We start from the raw sequence: 17,008 nt of genomic DNA, 5'->3' as shown, positions 1-17,008 counted from the left end.
GAAAGAAGGAAGAGGCAGGTCTTTATTTGCACACAAACACACACGAACCTCCCACTGATATTTCCAGTTAAATTTCATAATCTTTTGGAGAACTTAAAACAACCATGTAAAGGGATCTGGCATGTTAGCATATTCTGTTCCGTGCATGCATGCATCCTCTGATGAGCAATCTCCTCGTGTTATTTTAACTGGCTAGCCTACTACTCACTGTGAAACTTGGCAAGGACAATGCAAACAGGGGCTCATAGTCTGGGGCTGGGATTTGATACAGCAGTTACAGGCATTAAAAATAACAGTCACCCTTCAGCTGATGGTCTGGTTTGCTATTGTAGGTCATTTAGAGGGATCAGCTTTATTTTGAGACTGTTTTAAAACCAGTTAAAAACTGCTCATGGTAGGTTTAGGCAATGCAGTACATCGCTGTGACATGAGGCATGCAGCATACAGTCAGAGATCCTGGGCAACAGAGTAAAACTTCTGATGAAAGAGACAAAAAAATATGTCCTTTAATAACTCAGAATCATCTTTATTAAATCATTTTTTAGAGATAGTGGCCTCGTGTCATCTCTCCATCTTCTTTTACGTTTAAGAGGTTGATGTTAATTCTTCTCGTCCTCGCGTCACTCGTCATGTCTAACCATCATCGTCGCCCAAACAGAAGCATTTTCCATAACTTACAACATCTCTTTCGCATCATCCTTCATCACTCAGGTGTAGTGACAAAAAGGTTATTCTAATGTCCTCAAATTCTCCGACAGTTACAGTGTAAGTGCTTTAGTAGTGTTGTAAATTAAGGATTTAAACAAAGCAAAACTTACTAAGGTGCAAATGTACATAGTGGACTTGAATAAAGTGCTAACTTTCTGTCTTTAACTGCAGTGACAGTCATAACAGAAACCACAGAAACCAAGAAATCACCTTCATATAAGAGGATAGATAATACAGACCACCGTGAACACATTATATGTAGTCTAAAGCTTGTCTAGAGTACACTTGTAGTGCTACATTAGTGTGACAGAATCTCCAAAGAGCTGCCCCCAGCAGAGAACAATGCATTTCCCTGCGCAGTGCACATACTCTACACATTGTTCAAGTCAGTGGCTGGGGTTATTCTGTGGCTGTGAAACAGGAAATTTTAAATGATCTAGAGATACGGGGGAGCGGAAACTGTGAGTGCTACAGAACGTGGCGTCTGTTTATTTTTTACCTGCTAGAAGCAAACTGAGCTGAAAGTTATAATAGTGTAGCTGCTTTCTGTGTTTGTGTGTTACCTAATGTGTATTTTAGAGGTCATGTAGAGAGTTACAGTGTGTGGGTAATTCCCCCCCATGTGATACTAACCTTCCCAACCCCAGTACTTACCTACCCATGACAGGAAACTACACACTCATTTCAGCTTATGACAAAGATTTTTGGGGGGAACCAAAGTTTCCGTACTCTCCACTCATGGTTTTGTTTTTGTTTTTATATTCCTATGGGGGGGTTTTTTTCTCTGTGATCAATACATCCACTTGTTATTAATTCAGTTATGAAAGTGTCTATAGTATATTCTCCAAAATACATTCAGGAGCTAGACTTAGGCGGAGTGTTATGCTGCCACGTAAATACAGTAAAAACCAGTGTAAAACACATATTTTCCCAGCAGAATCGTGAGACTTTGCCAACCGGGATGTTGACCAAAGCCTTCCATTTTTAGCTGCTTGCATCATTTGGTGCTACTAGGACCTAGATATCTTTCTGAGATGAGTCCAAACTGTCTAAGTCTCCCACTGATTTTCTGTTGGCATTGAACTTGGCTGTTTCCTGCGCTCTAAATAAAATCCTCTGATCTCATCCTGTCCAACTCCTCACACATTGCTGATACGAACACTGAGCGGAGCGTCTCTGCCGCGGCCTCGCTCCTCCCCTCTCTCCCTGTAGCTCTGCTCCAGACGAATCTTCTCTGGATCGGACACCTCGGGCACAAGCCCACCCCCGTTGCTCTGGTACACGTGCTGGGGGCTGGGTGTCTTGAAGATGGGCGTGGTCTTGGTCTTGGCCACTTTGTCGAAGAAGGCAAAGTCCGCTACGTATTTCCCGGATGGGGAAAGGGAGACTACAGGGGGGAACTCATAACCCCATAGAATCTCATCTGGCAGGTAGGAGGTGCGAACCTGGCAGGTAGCGGAGGTCGGCTCAACTGTAGCGCTCATGATTACCAGCAGCTCGAAGTCTGCCAACTCTGGATCTGTCCAGCCCCCACCTGGTGGAGGTGAGTGAGAGAGGAGGAGATGGTACATTACAGAGGAGTGTGGAAAGAAGAGGAAAATGGGTAGGAGGATGTAACAAAAAACACTTCTTAACTGCAACTCCTTTCTCACGTCTCAAGTCGGACTGTACACAATGCAGGAAATTTGCAGCAAGTGATGACTCCAGCAACACATAAACGTCTGTTTAGCACGTGGTTCACACCTTCTCAACCACTAAAAAAAGGTTACAAAAATAAGTTAAGGCCTGGAGAACATGCAGATTAACATCCTGTCAAACAAATTCTTAGTAATGAACTCAGATATTCTTACTTGGAATCTAACTATTTAAGCTGAAGTGCTGCTGAAGCCAAGACTGAACTGTTTTAATAGCCCATAGTTTCGAGGAACAAGAGTTACATTTGATTTCTTCACTGTAAGGAAATAGAACTCTGCAGACAAGAGGGGCAAAAGTATCTTCAACACTTTAAATCGGCTTATGACATATAAGGCAGTGCGTAACAGTTTTTGCACTATCCACTAGCATCTAGAGCTAGCTTGGTGTACAGAGGAGCAGGTAAGGGACGGCGCATAGCCAGAGGAGCTGTTGTCAAAGATGTATGGGAAGCAGTACGTACCGCAGAAAACAAAATATTTATTGATTTTGCAATGTCACAATTCCATTCTGTTCATCCTTGTTAGCATTTAGGTTTGTAACAATCTCGGATCCCGTCGGCTACAGTCCCAGACGATATAACCTCTGGGCTCACTGGTGAACGCGCTGTACGGTAAGCGATAAACGACTTCCCGTCAAGACTTCCTTTTCCGCGTGCTGCATTGTTACAGAAAGAGAAACCGTTTTTCTTGTGATTTACTTGTTATTAACGGCTCTTACCTTTGCCAACATTTCAACATCATGATGCAGATTTGTAAGAAGTAAAAATTCAACCTTTGTCAGGTCCGTCCTCAAGAGGAGAAGAAAACTACTTTTAAAATGCTCGTTTGTTGAACGGAGGTCGGATCAATCTGATGCATTCGAGGAAGTCGGGAAATCTGAACGGCTTTCGTGACACAGCATCAGGGGAATTCATCTCACGTTGAATTTTAGATCTATAACAGATTGTTAGCTGTTAGCATGCAGATGTCTGTTTATAGAGATTAATAAGAAGCTAAATCATCGTCAGATCACGCTGATGGGAGCCGGGATGTCATTAGGTTCCGCCTGCTTTTGCTCTCCTCACGGACTGTTTTTCCTGCATACGCCGCAGCCTCCTGATTCTACATTTCTATGTAGAATCTCTAAATAGAGATTAGGTTTGTAACAAAAGTACATTGAAAATGTTTCTAAGTGTATTCTCAGAAATTGTGTTCGTGTGACTCAGCACAAGCTGACAAAGACAAAAGATAAAACCTGTGGCTCTTCCACCACCCACCAATTCTCCTATCTGCACCATCAAACTTACCCTTGGCTGCCCAGGCTCGCAGGGGGCTGGTGTCATCGATGAGGTGGTAGAAGGTGAGGGGCAGGATGAGGAAGGGGCTGTCGCTGGATGTGTCCACTTGGAAGGGCACATTCCTCTGGTCCAGACGAACCGTCTCGCCCTCCTTGGTCAGAGACGTCTGGAGCAGTTTTCCGGTCACCTGGTCGGGAATGATTGTAAAGTTGCTTCACGATTTGATACATTTCTCACACGCATGAAATCTACTGATACTGTATTGTGACATATGTAAGTTCACTGTCAGTTAGTGGAGATAAACCTTAAATATCTCATATCTTAAGATGCTTACTTGACACCCAATCAGCAGACTCTTGCGCATGTTGGCTACTCTAATCATCAGGCAGGGTCGGCCTTCATGGGTCGACACCACGGCATGCTGGCTAAACTTCACCGTCTCACCTCGCTTCTTTGGCCGAGCAACCTGAGGACGGAAAACTCAATCAGTTCTGGTTCCAGTCTGATCATTTTTATGAGACTCTTGCACTGAAAGAGGGCCAGGTAAATGCACACTCAAAGGAGCTGAAAATGTAACTGGATGTTTTATGTGTCGGCTACCTTGGCCAAGAAGGTACCAGTGATGAAGATCTCCATCAGCATGGTGAGGACAAGCTGGATGATGAGGAGGATGATGGCTGCGGGACATTCCTCAGTGATGCAGCGGAAACCATAACCAATGGTTGTCTGAGACTCTAGGGAGAAGAGGAAAGCCCCCGTCAGGGACTGCATCTGCATCACACAGGGGGTGTGGTTTGATGGAGGGTCGAACTCTGGAGGAACAACAAAAAGTCAGTTAACATAACTTACATAAACTTAAATATGATATTCTTGTCATTAGTATGTCTGAAAAATAAATATTTCATAAGTGTCTGCTTCAAAAATATCCCATTGATATGCAACATTACAGAGGACTCTATAATTGTCACACATGGTTAAAGAAATGTTGGAAACAAAGTTTCCATGAAAGGAAGTGGAATCATTTCTTGACATCATTCATGTTTAATTTTAACAGGCTTAGTTTCAGTTCAATAATAGGTACAGCAAACACAATAAATACCGTCACAACCCTGGTAGAAACAACGCTTACCGTCATAAAACTGTATACTTCAATTTAGATTTGAATTTTTGCAAAGAAATCTAGGCTGGGCAAAAATTTTTAGTAGCATTTTTGTTATATTTTTGAATCTGTGTAAACACCCTGACAATAAATGTAAATGCTAAAAAGGTCCGTAGAATAATTTCATTCACACCAAAGGCCTCTTAACCTGCCTACCACTCTAGTACACTTGGGGGGGGGGGGGGATTCACTAGGAATGAATGCGGCAGCTGATTGCTCCATGAATTGCGCAACATTTTGCACCCACTATTTCCAGGTCCGATTCCCAAAGCAAATTGCACTGATGATATTCAAGCGCAAACACGGCCATACATTTTCACAGCTCTGTGCAGTCTGCTCTTGTTTTGTGTCTGATTGTGGAGAGAAGCTGTCTGTACCTCCACTCTCTGCTTTGCGGTGCTGCGATCTCAGGCAGTAGCTGAGCGCACACTGTTAACTCCACGCACAGATCAATGATGAGCCCGAAACCAGTTTACTGTAAAGTTCAGACTCCACAGGTGTTTACGAGTTTAACTATTCGAACTGAGCTTTATTTTTTGCTTGCAACGGCAGCAAGCCCCGTCATCCACAACGGCTCCAGACCGTCTGCCCGTGTCTGTGCCCATGTGCTGGGGTTGAGCCTCGTACAGTCCCGGACTGATTGTACTCCCGGTTATAATAATGACTATATATTATTATAAGATTGTTTTTACAGGCAAATACATTTTTTGATCACAAAAAAGGTGGAATTGTCGTCATGATCACTGTAAACTCAGAGTGTGACAGCCCCTTATAATAGGTGTGCTGCAGTTACCTCGAACTCTCTGCAGGCGGTAATATTGTCCCTCTAACTGCACGCTGCTGTTAGCGCTGGGGCTTGTAAATTAGGTGCTTTTTGCCACGAGGCTCATTATCAGAGAAAGGGGCCAAATGTGCCCCGAAAGTCTGCGTAATGATTCATTTAAATACATGCAAACGGCACCGGAGCACAGAGACGCTGTGTGCTCTGCAGCGCACTTTGGGGGTGCGTTCAACCCTCTGCGTGAGAATGAGGCGGAGTCTTTTTGTGTCACTTGCACAGGTTTAGCGAGCGCAAAAATCACGCAATCTTTTAGTGAATTCCCTCCTTATTGTGCATGTGCAGAACTTAAGCTAGCAAGCTTGTTGCAGATACAGGTAGGGTACAAACATTAATTTCAAGATGCACCGCACTCCTCCGCTCAACGTTGGCTCGTCCTGTATCGTAAGTGAGGCTGAGCATGTTCATGGGTTTCACATTTTCTTGGATATTGCGAAAAGCTGGCTAACTCTTGCTTCCAAAGTTGCCAACCCCAGCTTTAAGTTATTTTGGTTACTACTGAAATTAAGTCACAAAGTAGTTCACACTCATAATATTGGTTTTAAAAATATGATTAAATTGTAAAGACAATTTAACATCGTGGATGCGCTAAGAGAGTAATTGTAAAAAGCTGCCGCTGTCGTTTCCTTCTCTCACCTAGCAGGTCTCCGTGAACCAGCGCCACCAGATACCACAGCACACCGAACAGGAACCAGGTCCCTGCAAATGTGGCCGTGAACAGAAAGAACTTGTAGCGCCACTGCATGTCCAGAAACGTCGTCCAGAGGTCACGCATGTACAGAGCACTCCGCCCGCTGACGTGTTCAATACGAACGTTGCTACGCCCATCTTTGGACAGGACGCGCCTCCTCTTCCTCAGAGTCCCGCCCCCACCGGATATGCCACCACCCAGTAAGGGTTTCAAAACGTCTGTCTGTGTCTGGGAGTGGCAAACCTTCTGAGGAGAGGAGCTTCGGGAGGAAGGAGGTGTAGCAGATGTCATCTGGTGAATGACAAAGAAAGAGGGGTTAAAAAACGTTTCTTTTTAGTTTCATAACTGACCGGTGCTGTTAATAGAGTCATTTCAGATGAGTTTGGGTGTAACGTGGAACTTAATCTTCCAGTATTCACAACCTCAGCAGTTCCTCGTGATCAGGTTGAGAATATGGTGATTTCATTTAGCATTTGGGGAAAGCCAGAAGCTGTCAGTGATGACTGTAAGTTTTGGTAACCTTCAGCCACGTGATCTCATTCTCACAGGTCAAATTTGACTCACTTGAAACCAAACCGGTGATTTATTACGTTTATATTATGTAGCAAAAGAACAGAAATAGCACGTAGTAGCAGCCAAGTTACCATCAAACCGATTATCTCAATTTTAAAGCAGGAACCCGGTTTTAATCAGCAAAACAAGTCAAAACAAACATAAAAGGCCAATTACACCCACACAGGTATCTTTTTAATATGTTGACTGTGATATTTTAAGATTTCATTAGAAGTTTGGAGGAACTTTGGTGGGAGTTTTCCTGCGGTTGACACACACACTACACCTAATTTACCTACATTTAAATGCAGTGGTGTGGCCAGTCATCCAGAAAACATACTATCTCTTCAAGATCATCACCCTGCCTCTTGCCCAATGACCGCTGGGGTAGGCTCCAGCCTCCCTGCGGCCCTGAACAGGGTAAGTGGTATAGATAATGGATGGATGGATGGATTTTTTGGATATCTCTTTAAGGGCTTTCATGGTGTTGCACTCGCTTGTACATAGGAACTGCAAAAGACACTGGGCTCACTGCTGCGTGAAACAGGCCTGCTTGTATTGTTCTTTATTTTTTGACATTTAAAAATAATTGTCATCCTGTTACATCATGGCAAACACTGGACTGTCACTTCCTCACCAAAGTTACAATTTGGCATTTGAGAGACGCGTCTGCAGTAAGAGAAGTGTGTAGTTTTTTAATCAGTATCGAGTTAGTATCAGTTCTCTGTAGAGAAACAGCTGTGACAGGAAGGACAGGCATTTCCTTTGTTTTTAACACTTACTGGCAAGCAAAAGTCCCTAAAATAACTTACAGTTACCTATGAATATTCAGCCAATGACAAGAGTTGTTGCTCTCTTTTTGCAGGTTGGGCACAGTACTCAAGTACGTTTTGTAAGTTGGTGGCAGATGAAGAGCTTTGTTAAAAGAGAGAATTAATATTCAGGTCATAATCAGACGTAAACATATAAGTGACACATTCTCTTAGAGTCTGTTTCCTTGCTGTAGTCTTTGATCCTGTTTGAGAACTACTGAACAAACATCCAAAACAAAACCACATGAGAACAGTAGCCACAGCTGAGGTGGGGGAAAAAAAGGTGTTTACCTGACCTGGATTAGATTCCAGTATACTCAAATAGGTGATTAAAAAGGTTTAAGGTGGCAATGCTTTAGATAACGTAAAATCGTGATCAAGTACACTATCTTGTTAATTTCAACTATAACTTAAACCATCTAACAGTTTGTGTTTACAAAGAGAAGAACAGTCCTGCACATCTACTGAGACGGGTGTCGATTCTTATTAGGTCTAGATTACAGAACTTGATCATAAATGTGAACACTGAACAGTTTCCTGTTTAGATGTTATCTTAAGTTTGTTTCTACATACACAGACTGAAGTGTGGCCACAGACTGTGTATAAGAAGTAAGTCTTCTTCAATCCAACATGATGTTCATCTTGTAAATTTTGACCTAATTTAGACTAAAAAAACTGACAAAGCAGGGTATGCTACTTGTGATTGACGCCTACATAGCGACCAGTGTTGGGGGTAACGCGTTACAAAGTCATCCGTTAGAGCGCTCACATTACTTTTTTGTTGTAACGAGTAACATAACACATTGCTTTTGCAAGTAATCCATTATTTAGTTACTCTTTCATCAAAAGTAATCTGTTACTGAAAAAAGTTGCTAGCTTACTCATCGAGCGAGATGACAGAGAGGACAGCATTTACTTGGTGAAAGTTGTGTCTGGAGGATAAGTGACAGAAGGTAACTTTCAGAGATTATTTAAGATAACCAGCTACATTATCACATTTCATGCAGAACATGTGTTGCTATATGAATTTTAGAGTTGTTTTTCAATTAACTGCAGTCAAATATATATAACGTTGCTTTCCAGTTTGTAGTTTACCATTAACGATGTGCCTCTCCGTGGGTGCAGCCATTGTTGTGTGACACTAGAAATCTGATTCTCATGAAGTCGGGGTAGATGAATCTGCCCCGAGTTCACAAGTTGGAACTCCCACTTTAAATGGCAATTTTTCTAGTCGATGGTCGGAAAAACTGGACTTCCAAGTTGCCTTGGACGCAGCATAAGAGCCCGTGTTGTAGTGTTGTCAAACAGAAACAGCTGTACCTAATACTGTATGGCTCTGCCCAGTTCACTGTCAGATTGTTAGCATAATAAAGAGTCGAAAGGTTATACTGGGTCTGTCATTTCTGTTATTAGGCTGCTGAGTTACAGATTATGGGCCGTAAATGAGGCTATGCAATGATGTTCAAGTCACTGAGACGTACAGTAGGCTCCACGCCGTCCTGATAATATAACATGTATATATATGTGTACTCATAATATGTGTCGAGTCATAAAGGGGTCATTTTTAATTTTTGGTGATGCAAAAGTAATCTAACTCTGCGTTCAAACCAAAAGCGAGGCGAATATTCACCTCACGTAACTCGCTCGACTTTGACCGCCGGATCAAAATTAGCGTTTAAATAACAGGCGAATATTCGCCCTTCGCTTCCGGAATGGAGGAGAGGAAGCGAGGCTTATCTCCATGGTTACCAACAGCGTCAGGAGAATCTCGATGTTGATAGGCTTTCGTTACACCACGTGACGCGAATTCGTCGAGGAAGTTACATTTTTTCAACTCACGCAAATTCACGTCTCAATCATCCGCATCATTCGCGCCGCCTGACACAAATTCGCGTCTACTCGCGTCATTGCATTGACTTTGTATTGAATCTCGCCGCAGATTCGCGTCTATTCGCGTTCGTCGTGGACGCACAGTAACACATTACTTTTCTCAGTAGGTAACGCAGTAACGTAATGAGTTACTTTTAAAAGTTACGTTACCCAACACTGATGGAGACCTGGTTAGTATCAACCCTCCATTCCAAATATGGTCACTTCTAGTTCCAAAACAACAGCGCCATGGTAACAGCCCAAATGCTGAACCTGAGTTTAAAAAAACAAGTGATGTCACAGTTGCTAGGTCAACTTCCTATATACAGTCAATGGGATTACAGACAGCAGTCATTTAATAAAGTCGCATTTGTGATGCCACTTTGTCTGATGTTTTCCATAAGATAAAACAGAATTGCCATAATATAGACAATTAATTCTAACAATACCCCACCTGCAACATGGCGCCATTTTTTTACCCATTAGAGTTCCACCTTATCCTAGCTTACTGTCGTGTGATTGGCTAGTACTTGTTACCTTAAGTTCATCTTTAGAGCTTTCTGAGCCAATTAGAGCAAAGTGGGGCGGGACGAGCAGAACTCTATTGGGAAAAGCAGCAACGTGTTACAGCAATATCTGTGCTTTTAGTGCTTTCCACTGTTGGATGTTTGCATGAATGTCTGCCCTTTTCAGAACATTTAAATTCATTCCACCCCTGCCGCAGACAGACAGTTACTGTATCTCCACACATTCGACATGCTCACTTACGTCCAACAAATCACGAAGGCCAGTAGGGAGCGGAAAACCCACAAAAGAGGCAGATAAGGAAGATGTGAGAGAAAAGAAAGGAGAGCAGTTAGAATGAAGATGCACTGCATTAACCAACAACACAGAGTCTCATGTGTCGACTGGAGAAGGGAGATACTTGAATGAATCAATTAAAGTTAAAAATCTTTGTCCGAAACTCAGACGTTAATCAAGATAAAGTTTGGCTTCTTCAGGCTTTAATGTGGATTCTGACTGGAGAGGCCTTTAGTGGACAAAGAGTGAACTTCTGACAGGTAACTGGAGACGGTGGTAAGAGTTTGGTAGGAAAAGGGCCAAAGTTTGCCTCTTTGGATGCCCTGAGCAGGACTCCTTTTTAAAGCCTGGCTCAGGGGTCCTTTTTGTCTTCTTTATGCTGACCACAAAGTTTTCTTTCTTACACAATCTGATGAACAGTTACGGTGCACTGTATGGCCAAAAGTATATGGACACACTAACATAACACTTATACCAGATTGATGGATATCTTTTGTGCCTGACTGCAGGGATTCGCTCCCATTCAGCTTCATAACGATGAGGCCGCTGCTGATGGTGAATCATGACAAGTGGTGGTAAAAGAACTCAATCCCCTGTTAATGATTACATTATTAGATTATGTGGTTTTTGTGAAATATTACATAGTTTTATGTCTTAAGGCTTTAATTGATCATTTGAATGAAAAGTTTGTGAAGGGAAACTTTTCTATTTTCGTTGGTCAAATGGTTGAAAACTCGCTTTTTGTATGAGGTCAAAGGCCTTCAAGTTTGGAAACCACTGTTTTAAAGTGGTAATCTCAAAGATCTCAGTTTCGTTCTCTTTGGCGGCACCTATGGCGACAAACGGCAATTGCGGGAGCACACTTCCCAGATATCCAGACAGTGTTGCATGTGTGACGTCCACTGTCGGCTCCGATTTTCCTCGTTGACGGTCGCTTTCCTTTTTAGACTGTTTGCCTTCATCTGAGCGTCGAGTTTGTTTCTTTTTCTTTGGACTTTCACTTATTGTTGAAGTTGTATCTGTAGTCATCCATCTTTTCTTTGTTTGTTCAGCCATAGTAGATTACTGTTTACTCGCAACACTTGCAGAGACCGGAAAAGCAGCCGCTTAGCTCCGCCTACCCTCTCTGGCAGACCAACCACTGCTGGGTGATGGAACACTGGGCGCCGCTTGAGATTTTTTCTGTGATAGTCACCACAGCCAGTCTGTAATACTGCAAAGGCTTTCATCAGTGGGCCATAGGCTCAATCACCATTGCGTTACCCCATTCAGCGATAGATAGTGACTTAACAGACATTTATTTAAATGAAAATCTTATCACTTTAATATTTTAAAATTAATATATTTATATTAAAAAATAGAGCCTGGTATTGTCTTGTGTGTCTTTATTCATTTGTTTTAATCTACATTTTCCTCTCTTTGGTAAATTGTGTTATTTAAGGGAATGTAAGTAATTTATTTTCACTATTAAGACCTGGTTTGTTTCAGTTCATCCCAGAGGTGTTGCATGAGGTCGGCGCTATGTGCAGACCAGTTAAGTTCTTCAACACCAAATGTGCAACCTGGCTTTAAAAATATTTTTATAAACTTTTCTGTTTTGTACAAAAAAGATGACAGCCTGCTATGAACCAAAAGTACAGAGAAGACTGGGGTGTCCATTTACTTTTGGCCAAAACCAGTGAATCAAAATAGCTCCTGTGCCGTGCCGCTCATGGATTACATAACCAATCAGCCTTAATTACATCTCACTTTGGTGATTATGCAAGGGTGAGCCCCTCACAAGCTTCATAATTACAATGACACTATTGAAAACTTCACTCTTTCAACTCTGCATCACCCTCTCGCCCAGTTTTCTCCTCACACTCAAACACAACTCCCGGACAAAAAAAACGCACAAATTCCTCATCGGGCTGATATCAGATAACTGACCAGGAGAAAACGAGATGAAAATATTTAAAGACCAACCTCTCCAGTCGGACGTATTCCATCTCCATGCTTCAGTGAGCCGGATCCAAAAAGTGAATCAAAACTTTTTCTTTTTGGCCAAACAAAAAAGGGGGCCGCTGACTGTTTTCCTGATCTCCCTCTTTCTCTCTCTCTCTCCGTCTCTCTTTTCCTGCTTTCCTCTGTCTCACTCCTTCCTTCTCTCTCTCCTCTGTGTACACAGGAATGCTTTGTTTGCAGCTGAGATAAAAGAAACAAAAGACACCATTGACAAAAACGACTCTGTGTCCATCCGTGTGTGTGTGTGTGTGTGTGTGTGTGTGTGTGTGTGATTATGTGAGAGTGGGATTGCAATTACATGCGAATGTATACACGTGGCATGTGTGTGTGTGTGTTCGATTGTGGGCGAACACGTGTGATTTTGTTTGCATGTATGTCTTAGTGTGCAATTATTTGAAAAAGAAAGTACACTTCTGTGTGTGTGTGTGTGTGTGTGTGTGTGTGTGTGTGTGTGTGTGTGTGATGACTGAAAGGAAAAACGAGGGAGCGGAAGAGAGGAAGAGAGAGAGAAAGAGATCTGTGACAAAAGGCCCTCGTTAGTATTCTGGAGTGAGGAGTAATCCCCCCTCCATTTCTCCCTCTCTTTCTCCCCCTCACACACACACACTTTCTTTCTCTCCCCCCCTCTCTTTACCTTCCTTTCTTTCTCTTCTTTCCTTCTTTTACAATGTCCTTTCATCAGCATCAACATAAAGCGCTGAAATAAGTTGTGATTTATTTTTAAAGAATCAAAGATTTTCTGTCATTTAACAGAAAGTCGCTCCTTTGTATCCTCCTTCTTTTTTCCCTCTGTCTTTTGACAGGTCACACGTCAGATTCCTTCAAACCTCCTGTTACCGGATCTCAAACTGCTAACAGGCTGTAAATCAGGAAGCAGACAGATACTCAGTGTAACACTGTATTGTCAAAAATACGACAAAAAAAGGAAACAAATCGAGGAGGAAGCTTGACTCATTCTTCACAATCCAAATTAAGACTTATTTTAATCATGACTCTGCAACGTCTGGTCCTATTTTCTGCCTGTCTACCGCCGCACAGTGAAAGCGCTTCATAAATGTCGTCTGGTGTCATCAAATTTCAACTTCAGTGTACTTTTTTTATCTGTTACTTTTCCTGCATCCTGCATGCAAGTCACAAATCTAGATGCTCTGTTGGACGTGATTTCTGACAGGATGTTTAAGACTACATTCGCCTCGAGTGGTTTTGTTGTGATCATACGCGTCGGTGCATCCTGTGAAATGTTGCTGCAGAAGTCCCTGCTTCAAATAACGCACAAGGGTTTTTAAGAGCTCATTTTGTTTCTACTACCGCCATAATCGCTCAGTGTTCATGTTGGTTCTGTGAGCCTTCAGGTGATCTCACATTTATTAGAAACTTTGAAATTTGGCCAAATTAGAAGTTCAGAAATTCCTTGATTTTTTATGACTGTTTTATTAATACTTTACCAGTAAAATAGGAAAAATATACTGGTGTAAACCTGCGGAAAAAATGCATTAACAACACATTCACTTCAAAAGGAAATACATGCTGAATAAAAATGTAACATACACATGAAGTAACAAATCATGACTCCACTGTGCATGTTTCCTGGCTGCACCAGGTGGGAGCACATGACATAACTTTATCAAACAGAAACAGAAACTATAAATCCATTCAGAAGTCTTTTTTACTTTGCACTCTGCAGAGAAATATAATTGCTTACCTTTTCCGCTGGGATTGCAGCCTAATTGACCCGTGCAGAGAGGAGGCAGGAGCCCGCAGCCTCAGCCCGTCGTCCACACGTCTGCTTTGTTGTCATACGCATGCTCACACGACACAACTGGGACTGTAAAACTTCAGCGGCCTGCGTCCCACGACGCCCCGTGCACCATTCAGGTGAATTATGGAGACATCATTGGCTCATCGGGCTCCTGCTCGTGACCCAACGCCCGGTCTCACTGCTCGCAAATTCTTCCCAAAGAGACGGGACTTGGCTTTATAAGAGGCATCCCTCTCTCTCTCTCTTTGATTCTTTACTTGGTCTCTCTCTCCCTCACTCCTGAATTCCTGCTGTGTCCCGCTCACGTCTGTGTAATTGCTGTAATAATTGATCGCCACTCCCCCTCCAGCCTTAATTCAGTATCAGAAAAACACTTTGGACCACAAATGCATCAAACTGCAGCTTTGAAAATGAGCCTGGAAGATTCAGTTTTTTGATTTGTTGTTGCGCCCCTTCCTCAAGCCCAAAAATGAACACACATTGTCCAACATGTGCACAGAAACACTCACACACACACACGGATTGATGCACATGTTTGGGGCCTCACATGCACTTTCTCCACGGATGCACACAGCACACGCCAACAAGCAGCCCTAACAGAACACCCCCTGCAGCACACACACAAAAACACACACACACACAAACAGTCTTTTCGGGGGCACCACAGAGCCCCCTATTCATAACTTCTGTTCCCCCGCGTTTGCTGTGTCCAAGAGCGTCCGTACGGAGCGTCCTGTCGAGCTCGAACACATAAAGAGGGACGTCCGTGAGGCGAATACGAGCCCGTGTTCCGCCTCAGGAGAGGGTGACCAAGCATTATTTCATTGAAAGAGGTGGAAGAAGTAGAGGACTACTTGTCCAATGTGAGCAAGAGTTCCTGAGTGTTTGTCTGATGCAAAGTTCAGCAAAGGCCTTTTTTTACATGTATTTTGTGGACCTTTAATAAACAGTGAGAAAAGAAAAGATGGCGGCGCCTCTCGTGTATAACTGAGCAACATCCTTTGTTACAACCTTTTTTTGGTGTTAAGGGGAACACAAGGAATTATATAAGTCTGCCCTTCCAGAAGATTAACCAAAAACAGGCTTCGGAAACACTTAAAGTATAACAATAAAAAGCCCGCTAACAACAGCTTTTTTGCTTCGTGTGAAAGGCTACAACAGCTCAGAGCGAATGAGGGAGAAAGTATGTGCATGACTATACGAAACTTGTCCGTATCAGCAGGAGAACAGACCAAAAAAGTGAGCGTAGCTGTGAGAGATAACGCAACGACAAGTACAGTTTAGGCTGTGTGGAAATAATGACGGCTACGACTCCTCGAGACTCAAGCCGGGTTCCCTTGTCTAGCTTGCTGCTGGCAAGTTAAAGTGAAGGGGGTTAGCCCTGAAGCTAGCTACAACTACAATCAGGAAAGGTTCAAATCAGGCTCCCTGACGGCCATCAAAACAGGAAGAAAGGTTTAGGCAGAAGAAATGACAGAAAACATCTACTTCCCTTCTAGTTTTCACCTAGTTTAGTTAATCATTGGTTATAGTAGGTTTGCAAATGACAGAGACTTCACAGAGCTGCATAGAGAAGGTGCTAACAAAGACAAAGAATTGTTAAGCTAGCTTCAAACTCAACACCAGCAACAGCACCACGCCACCACCTCGGAGGTGATGAGGTTTCAGTTTCCTGCACGTCATTAAGGGGAAGAAAAACTATATACCTGACCCTATGTGAACTCTCTCACACCTTGAACAAGTGTAAGAAACTGCAAAGACTGTTGCTGTTGCTGATTGCAGTGGACAGTCTGCATAGCGTACTTAGTTTACAACCTCGCCTGGTTAACACACATTTGAAACTCTGCATCATCAGGTCAGGGTTATTTTCTCAGACTTCGGAAAGCTCACCCACAGCCAAGGAAGATTTCCTATCTTTCACGTTTAGAGGAAAGTGAAGTAAGTGTCTCTTTAGGAACCAAGCAGTAGCAACGGTGACAGAAAGACCACAGGTAAAGATAAAGGTCAGCTACTAATGCTGAACTAAGGCGTATTCAGTCAGTTAAGTGCGTCAGGAAAAAATAGCCACCGTCACTGTCATCAAGAGAGAAGCTGCTTGTGTTGGTCTGAAGCAGATATTCACAGATATGTAAACTTCAATGACTGTAGTGATTGTTTTAGTTATGCCTCCTCTCGCCGTTCCTCCTCCACTCTGCTAATCAGGAACAGATCGGCTGCAGGAGCCGGATTTGTCAACAGAGCTGTCAATCATGACGTTACGCCCCCTTTTTATAACATCAAATAACGAATTAATAATAATTTATTATAATAATTTTGATCAAACTATATTGATACAAAGGGGGGGACAAGCTTTTTGGTACTTAAAAGTAATAATCTCAATGATTTTAATTTCAATAAATGTCTGTTAAGTCTCTATCTATCGCTGAATGAGGTAACACAATGGTGATTGAGCCTATGGCCCACTGATGAAAGCCTTTACATTTGCAGTATTACAGACTGGGTGTCTGTGGCGACTTCTGTGGAAAAAATCACAAGCGGCGCCCAGTTAGTGACGCGTTTTCCATCACCCAGCAGTGGTTGGTCTGCCAGAGAGGGTAGGCGGAGCTAAGCGGCTGCTTTTCCGGTCTCTGCAAGTGTTTCGAGTAAACAGTAATCTACTGTGGCTGAACAAACAAAGAAAAGATCGATGATACAGATACAACTTCAACAAGAAGTGAAAATCCAAAGAAAAAGAAACAAATTCGACGCTCAGATGAAGGTAAACAGTCTGAAAAGGAAAGCGACCGTCAGTGACGAAAATCGGAGCCAACCATGGACGTCACACATGCAACACTGTCTGGATAT

General features: G+C 42.8%; 1 protein-coding gene across 1 annotated transcript; it reads right to left on the bottom strand.

The window, feature by feature from the left end:
• Positions 1-5: 5 nt before the first annotated feature.
• On the bottom strand, positions 6-14,337 carry LOC138611355 (ATP-sensitive inward rectifier potassium channel 10-like). Its single transcript, XM_069684415.1, has 6 exons — positions 14,108-14,337; positions 6,313-6,658; positions 4,280-4,491; positions 4,014-4,145; positions 3,689-3,866; positions 6-2,242 (listed from the first exon to the last, which is right to left on the bottom strand). Exons 2-6 carry the CDS (start codon positions 6,656-6,658, stop codon positions 1,848-1,850), a joined length of 1,263 nt encoding a protein of 420 aa, XP_069540516.1. The 5' UTR covers positions 14,108-14,337; the 3' UTR covers positions 6-1,847.
• Between the last annotated feature and the right edge of the window lie 2,671 nt (positions 14,338-17,008).

This window comes from Semicossyphus pulcher, unplaced genomic scaffold, assembly GCF_022749685.1.
Source record: "Semicossyphus pulcher isolate SPU_LCO1_2020_fin unplaced genomic scaffold, fSemPul1.0.p SCAF_7, whole genome shotgun sequence".
Taxonomy (NCBI): Eukaryota; Metazoa; Chordata; class Actinopteri; order Labriformes; family Labridae; genus Semicossyphus; species Semicossyphus pulcher.
This window is presented reverse-complemented; position numbering and strand designations above follow the sequence as displayed.